Source organism: Poecilia mexicana, unplaced genomic scaffold (assembly GCF_051168715.1).
Source record: "Poecilia mexicana isolate PSO_F unplaced genomic scaffold, ASM5116871v1 scaffold_8, whole genome shotgun sequence".
NCBI classification, from domain to species: Eukaryota; Metazoa; Chordata; class Actinopteri; order Cyprinodontiformes; family Poeciliidae; genus Poecilia; species Poecilia mexicana.
This window is the reverse complement of record NW_028263377.1, coordinates 18,677,233-18,685,101: the sequence shown is the minus strand read 5'-3', so window position 1 is coordinate 18,685,101 and position 7,869 is coordinate 18,677,233. Positions and strand designations below refer to the sequence as shown.

General features: G+C 38.5%; 1 protein-coding gene across 2 annotated transcripts; it reads left to right on the top strand.

Annotated features, from left to right (window-relative positions):
- The first annotated feature begins 1,010 nt into the window (after positions 1–1,010).
- On the top strand, positions 1,011–6,183 carry lpar2a (lysophosphatidic acid receptor 2a). 2 transcript variants are annotated; one of them, XM_014983354.2, is made up of 5 exons: positions 1,011–1,478; positions 1,726–1,771; positions 4,086–4,835; positions 5,412–5,674; positions 5,990–6,183. In XM_014983354.2, the coding sequence occupies exons 3-5, from the start codon at positions 4,088–4,090 to the stop codon at positions 6,080–6,082; spliced, it is 1,104 nt and encodes a 367-aa protein (XP_014838840.1). In that variant the 5' UTR covers positions 1,011–1,478; positions 1,726–1,771; positions 4,086–4,087; the 3' UTR covers positions 6,083–6,183. The 2 variants fall into 2 exon arrangements, with proteins under 2 accessions (XP_014838840.1, XP_014838841.1); XM_014983355.2 differs by lacking the exon at positions 1,726–1,771 and having other exon boundaries at positions 1,013–1,478.
- The last annotated feature ends 1,686 nt before the right edge of the window (positions 6,184–7,869 follow it).

Here is a 7,869-nt window from a genome sequence, read left to right as displayed (position 1 = left end):
CCATATTTCTCACTTACTGATTTATCTTTAGGCAAAAAAAAGTCATTTGTGATTAATGTCCCCCTCTAGTTTATTTTAATAGCTTGATAGTATTAGTGATAGCCTTTCCTCAGATGTTTATGAAAATTACGGACAGCAACTTAATCCGCTTGCAATCAAAACTGCCCTCTTCTGGTTGTTCCGGGTAATTACAAGATATGATGAAACAAGCCTGCTTAGTAAGAAGTTAAAGTACCACTTCTTTTATGTGTTTCAAAAATAAAAAGACATGAATCAGTTTAACATTTATATAAAAAATGTGTTTGACTGAAATAATTACTGTCATGAAACTAATCTCAGTAACGAGTTTATGAACCTAATCGCGACCGCTCCTTGAACCAGGGTCAATGAACCAGGGCTTTTATGGAGGTGTGGAGTCAGTTATAATGATGGTTGCTTACAAACAATTTTAAGTGTTAATTTTCGGTTGTCATACAAAATATTGTTTCATTAGGCATTAGTTTACTCACGCCTCAAATAGGGAAAAAAGAAAAACACAATAAACTCATGCTAACAGATATTAATTGGCTAAGCATTGTATTTTACTTTTATGTAAACAATAACATTATTTTGAAAGATTAGGAATTTATTGGTTGTCTTATTTTACAAGTAGTTGCCAGAAGTGAGCCTGAAGTGAGGTTGTCTCTAACTTTATACTGAGCTGCGACTTCGTTGCCCTCTTGTGGCCATATTGATAAACTACATCAATAAAATCAGGGGCTGTGTTCCTAGTGGGACATCAGTTTTTGAGTAACCGTCGTTTTACGCAAGCATTTGTCTGAAGTGACAGTTACGTAGTTGCTTTTGTTTGAGTTTAAAACGTTGTAACACAAGCTGAAATCAAAATGCGCGACATATTCTTATCACAAAAACTATTTTAAAACAATATATTCATTCTGTAGCTACTTGTGTGGTTACTTGCTTACGTGGCAAGGATACTATAAACATACATGAAGACTAATGTTTACGGGAAGGACATGGCTTACGGCTATTTAGAATGGCCAATGTTTACTGCCCCTGGTGGTCACAATTTGATACTACAGCGGTAAAACAATCAGAACGCCCAAACCAGGATATGTCTTCTTCTTTTTTTTTTTTTTTTTTCATGAAATACCAATGTTTTGTGGTTAATTTGAAAAGTTATACAAACATTGAACAGAAGTCTCAAGACTGTGTGAACAATGTGTTCCGAAGCTGTATGTTAGGCAGGAGGACATTGTTTGTCCGTTTTTTTAAAGCGGTACTTGGAGGCAACATCGTTTACCTGTTGTTCAGGTTCAGCTGTTTCGAATGATTCAGGGACGCGTAACCGGGAGAAGTACTAGGACACATGCACTGTCAGTGCTAACTAAATAAGACTTTCTCCTTCTTTTGACGTAAAGTCAAGTCACCGAATTCATAAAGGAAATGTCCGGATGGAGGAGACTCTAAAGTGAAAGGTAGGTTTATGTTCTTTGAATAATTTGAGAAAGAATCCGCGGCATATCACACTTAATCAGAAATGAAACCATTTCCCAAAGCTGGGGAAAGAATAAAATAAATAAATAAATAAAGTCTATTAATTTACTTATTGGTAAATGTAATGAGACTTAAACATCTAATTATTGAAAAACAAGGAACTTTTTGGCAAATGTTGACATGATTTTTGAACTCTGATCATCTTATTCTGCTTTGTTTTTGCCGTAGCTACAAAATAAAGCTTGGAATGCAGGTGATTCACACACGAACTCAGGTAATTACTTTATCTGATTAGATATGCAACTAAATCAGCACGACTCACATCTTTTATTGCTCAAAGAAACAGAGCAGCAGTCACCTTATAGTAGTCGGATATGATCCTGAAACCAGTGTAGTGTAAATGTCGACAAATAAAGGAGGATCTGTATAATCAAAAAGTGAGATCTGATATTAAATAAAAAATAATAATTTGCTTCAAAATGGATAACATTGGAAATGAAAGCTAATTTGTGAGTGAATTTTGGCCCTTTGGTGGAAAGTTTTTTTTTTGGACACTTCACCCACTGGAACCACAAGTATATTTTTGGAGGGATTGAAAATACAGCTGTGTTCTAAGTAACAGCAGTGTGTTTTAAAGAAGTGAATTTCAAAATGCTCATAGTTAATGTCAATACATACAGATACATTGGGAATGATATTCTATTACAGAGCAAAACATAAAAGAAACTATTCAGAATGTGTTACCACTGCAGACATTGAATATTAAAATTAATATCAGATTCCTAAAAAAAAAAAAAAAAAAAACTTTCTCTGTCTAGATTTTTCTTTAAATACTCGAACTTTCCCTTGATTTTGAGAACTTTTTGACCAACTTCTGGAGTCTGTGACAGGTTTTCCAGCCCAGGACTGATTTCCACAATTCTCAGCATTTTTTCACTTCACTCTACAATTCCTTACTAAAGTATTGTAGAGCACTGGAGTGGTCACTCTACGTTGGTAACATTGTTGGCCTTGGACCTAGATGCCGGTCACTTTTGTACTCGGAATCACTGTGTTTTTGAAGCAACCATTTAAAATGGGTTTCCTCTTTGGTGCAAGGTGACATGTCTCGCATATTTTTCAATTGTCTGTGATCTCTGACATGCAGTATGGGAAGCATCTCCATAACATGATGCCTGAGGCACCATGCTTCACTGTGTGGTGTGGCTTGAATTCGGCGTTTGGAGGTTGTCTGACAACAATTGAGCTTTCATTTAATGTGTCAGTGAGTGTTTTTTTTTTTTTGGAGGGGTTTGCTCTGTACTAGATGTTCTTTGAGTCACCCTGGAGGAGATCATTGGTCGAGTCTTTTCCATTATTACAGTTCTTTTCATTTGTTTGAGTGGTACTTTTCCATTTTCTTGCGTGTTTTTCTGGTTTTGGTTTCCACTTTAAAGCAATCCTCTGGAATCTGTGGCATTATTTGAGCTTTGAGAGCTAATTGGCTGCTCCCATTTGTAAAAAACAATGCATTGTTGTCCCAGTTATGCATCATAACAACTGCAAAAGGGATGAAAATAAGAGCAAAGATTCTTTCAGCTACAGCGGCACAACATCCATTTTAACCATATTGGAAAATCCTTAAACTCGAACCTTAAACGTAGAAAAACGCATAACAGGTTCTACGTTTATTATTATTTTTTTTTAAGTAAAGCCAGAATGAAACACTAAGTTTAAATGATGACATCCTGTAATATAATTGCTTTTGTGCAGAAATGTTGGTCCACTTCTCTTCGCAGCTTTACGTTTTACTCATCGAGTTCTTCTTGGTTGAGTCTTTATACCTGCAGTGAAACGCTTGACAGTTTCTGTGAGGCATTTTGTCTGTGAGGTGTTTGTGATGACGTCGTATTTGGTTGTTGCCAAATATCTGCATTGGGACCAACATTTGCTCCTCTGAAGGACATTGCTTCAGATGTTTTGTGGGTTATTTTTTTGAAATACAACTTTGCGAAATGTCGTGGGGGCGGGGTAGGGGGTAAAAAGTCACGTCAGAATAATACATGATGCTTCTCCACTCCTTTCAAACAGGCCATACAGGTTCGGTTTCTTTCCAATTGCATTTAACATACCATGTAATCCCTGCAGAGTCTCAGCTGTTTTTTTTTTTTTTTTCTCTCTCTCTCTCTCTAATGTTGGGCTAAATTTGTTGGGTCACATTCAGAAAAGGTCAGCGCTCAAGTGAAAAACCTGATTTGAGTTCAAATTATTTGGAAATTGTTTAATCCTTTTTTAGATTGATGAACAGCAACACTTGTTGTGAAGAGACATTTTTTTTCTAAGTCCTATGGAAGCAGCAAGGGTGAATCTTTTTTACTAGCTGCTTCTCCATTTTTTTTATTTTTTTATTTTTCTGTTTCCTCAATAAAAATGCAGAACCTGATGTGTGGTTCACGAGACACGTAGATTTAAAAATCGTAGTAGCCGGTAAAGACCAAACCGTTTTTGAGTTCTAATATGTAAATTCCTGTAAATTATAGGATGTGGTTTTAGTAGTTGCATGTTGTTCTCCCTTCAACATTTTCTGCCTTTTTTCTTTTTCTTTGCAGTTATGACCATTGACAACATTACGTCGAGCAGCTGCTACAGCAACCAAAGCGTCACCTTCTTCTACCAACATGCGAATAAAGCGATCGGAGGGAACTGGACTACGCGGGACTACCTGGTCCTAGGACTAGGCTTGCCCTTATCTTTCATAGTGGTGTTGGCCAACCTGTTGGTGATGGCAGCCATCCTCATGAACCGCCGCTTCCACTTCCCCATTTACTACCTGCTGGGAAACATGGCAGCAGCAGACTTGTTTGCAGGTTTGGCCTATACCAACCTGATACTCAACACGGGACCCTGGACAGCGACGCTCACCAAGAAGCAGTGGTACATCCGTGGGGCTTTGATCGACATCAGCCTGACTGCCTCCGTCGCCAACCTCCTGGCGGTGGCTGTGGAACGCCACCAGACCATCATCACTATGCAGCTGCACAGCACCATGACCAAGAGGCGCGTGGTGCTGCTCATCATCTCCATCTGGGCCGTAGGGATCGTCATGGGTCTGGTGCCGTCGCTGTTTTGGAACTGCGAATGCGATCTCTCGGACTGCTCCACTGTCGCGCCCCTCTACAGCCGCCGCTTCTTGATTTTCTGGGCACTTCTCAACCTGCTCACCTTTTTCGTTATGCTGGGCATGTACTCTCACATATTCTGTCACGTGAAACGCCAGGGTCGCCACACTTCTCAGCACGTCTCGGAGGCACGGCAGCAGACCGTCATCAACCTGATGAAAACCATTTCTATGGTGCTGGGTAAGGGCAAACATGTGTTTCTCAGGAACGTAAACTAATGACTCAGAGCAAACAAATGTTTTATAAAGTGCAGACTTGTCAAGATTACATATCTTGCATTTCTCTGCTAACCCGTTCTTTCTTCCCTTATCTTTGTTTTTGTAGGGGATTTAAGTTGGAATTGTTCCATCTTATAATCCAATGTTTCCCAACCCTGGTCCTCAAGGCACACTGTCCTAGGCGTTTTAGAGGTTTCCCAGCTTTAATGCGCCTAATTCAACTGATTGCAGTTCAGCAAACGCCTGTTAATCAGTCATCGATTGAAATCAGCTGGACTGAAGCAAGGGAATACCTGAAACATGCAGGGCAGTGAGCCTTGAGGACCAGGGTTGGGAAACACCGTTATAATCTACCTTTCTACTACTCAGGTGACCAAGTTCCCGTCTGTAAATATGTTCTGCGTCATTGATGTTGCGCAACCATGGAGAAATGTGACCTTACACAGTTGTGCCATAGCTTGTCAGGCATCATCAGTGAAAAAATGTGCATGAGTTCTTTGCTCATTTCCGTCCCCATAAACGATCCACATCTCTGCAGGCGCCTTCGTGATCTGCTGGACACCTGGCCTCATCGTTCTCCTCCTGGACGGGCTGCAGGGTAAAAATGGCAACGCCAACAAATACGAGAAATACTGTTTGGTGATAGCGGAGTGCAACTCTCTGGTCAATCCGATCATTTATTCCTTACGCGACGCCGAGATGCGGAAAACGTTCAAGTGGATCCTTTGCTGCTTCTGTCGACATGGAGGCTGTCAGCCGAGGGAGACTCTGTCGACAGAAATGGACTCTCCATTGAAAGAGGTAACTCATCAAAATGGAGCCAGGGAGTCTACACGCACTCAAAGCACCTCAGGTTACATGTTTCACTTTGATGGCAGCTCTTCAGTTTTGTTTTTCCTCCGATATCATCCCATCTGTGAGCCATTCCAGTTTCACTTCTTGGAGCAGAATAAACTTGCTTGTTCTTACTTGTTAGCGGTTATCTTGTCAAACTAATACCTTGGAACAAGGATACCATCTCGTGATTCATCTCTTTTTTTTTTTTTGAGTAATTGTGTAAGTAATTGTGTGGCCTTTTCTGCAATTGTAAAACAAACTTTTTTTTCTCGTCTGCAGAAATCTCTTAGCTACAAGTTAGAAGATTCAGTCTTGTGGAAGAATCCGGACAGAGACAGTAAAGATGACAAGTGGACAGACTCTGTGGTATGACAGAAAATCAAACGTATTGTAACCGTAGTGTATATATTTGTAAATCTTGTGTTGACGTTAAAAATTTTGAATGAATTAAAGGAAAAAAAATATTATAGTTAGCATTTGAGAAATTTTTTTTTTGGTTTTCAGTCTTTGTGCAGCTAACAAATTCACCTAAAAATCAACAGATGGTGCAATCTCTCCTTTTATTACATTTGACTATCACAAGAGCATTTGTGACAACTTATAAAATGAAACACTCCTAAAATGAAATACTGGAAAAAAAAAAAATCACACTAAATTGTTTTTTTTTATTAATTTTCTAATAAGAACACTACAATTTTGTCATATTCTTCCGTTTTGTTTTACTCTTTCTAGATCAATTCTAAAGTTGAGGTATAAAAGGAGTTCATACAGACTCACAAGTCTGAAAACAGTGGGGTTATATACAAGAGAAATGGAAAGACAGAGGTAGAGAGAGGGGTAAATACAAGGGAAAGAGGGAGATACAAATATACTAATAAAAACAAACAAATGAAGGTTTACAAAGACATTTGGTGCTGTGGAACTAAACCAGTCGAATGATCAAAATACTTGTTAGTTTACAATAGGATTATTTTTATTGATGAGTTACAACGCCGCTGCAAAATGCATGAGCTCACAAAGTGTATATATTGACATCAAGTATTTAGGCATTGATGTTTCTGCTGTAATAAATTGAGGTGAATGGCAATAGTGGCAAATCACCGAGGCAACAAACGAGGGGAAGCTTGTAGTCTAAGCATTCAAGAAGTGAAAACAAACCCAATGTGGAAATTAAAAAAAAGGACAAAATAGTTATAGGAAAATAAAATAAAAATAGTTCCACAGCACCACATTACATTTGTTCATCCTACACTGCAACTTGGTTATGTAACAAAAGATCTAAATAATATTCAAAGCCAATACAGAGTTAGCGTGAATCCTGTGAAACAGTAGATATCTCAACCAAACAGTTTTATAAAAGAAAAAAAAAAAAGAAAATGTACTGAAACATTACACAAACTGTACAGTGACATCCATTACAACAAGTAGAAAAAAAGGGGCGGCATGATAATTTGGTGTGACGACGCGGCAGCAACAACGAGCTGCTGCGAGAGACAAAACGGGAAATGAAACGCGAGAGAAAAACATGTGACCGGCTTTCGAGCTCAGCTTCTGTTTTGTAACATGGTTCAAACAAACTCTTTAATGACAAATCTTAACAAGGCTTTACCTTACTATCAAAATGCTTCGTTGTTCACGTGATCTTTAATGTATAAAACAGCTTTAACGGATGGAAATCGCCAAAATGTGGCAGGTTTGTCCTACACACAAATTAAGAGTTTTACTACACCCAGTGCTGCCTCTTTTTTTTTGGTAACAGAGGAGAGAGAGAAGCCCTTGCCCAATTGGCCATGGAACATAAAAAATATATATATATTTTTTTTAACCAGATGGTATTAAAGGACAAAGAAAGGGCAGAGCATTTCTTTTATGCTCACAATCAAATCACAGGTGTGATGAGTGTTCACTCCACCCATCATTTATGAAGCCCCATTTAAAACAAAACAAAAAAAATAAAGAAACCAACTTGAGGCATGACAACACCACAAAAGAGACACAGGTACAAACAGAATTCCCTCCTCTCCTCGAATGTAAAAGGCGACTGCGCACCAATGTTTAAAAAAAGTAGCATTATTACATTGCTGAACTTTGTATATTTGGTTTTGGTACAACATCAGGTTGTTAACATGTTGCCTCAGGCTCACAAGCTTAAGTTTCCA

Bases quoted from the DNA above. Each gene is read 5' to 3' on its own strand.
- lpar2a (XM_014983354.2), top strand. From the start codon at position 4,088: ATGACCATTGACAACATTACGTCGAGCAGCTGCTACAGCAACCAAAGC. The intron at 4,836-5,411 runs GTAAGGGCAAAC...ACATCTCTGCAG, and splicing joins AACCATTTCTATGGTGCTGG to GCGCCTTCGTGATCTGCTGG. The intron at 5,675-5,989 runs GTAACTCATCAA...TCTCGTCTGCAG, and splicing joins TGGACTCTCCATTGAAAGAG to AAATCTCTTAGCTACAAGTT.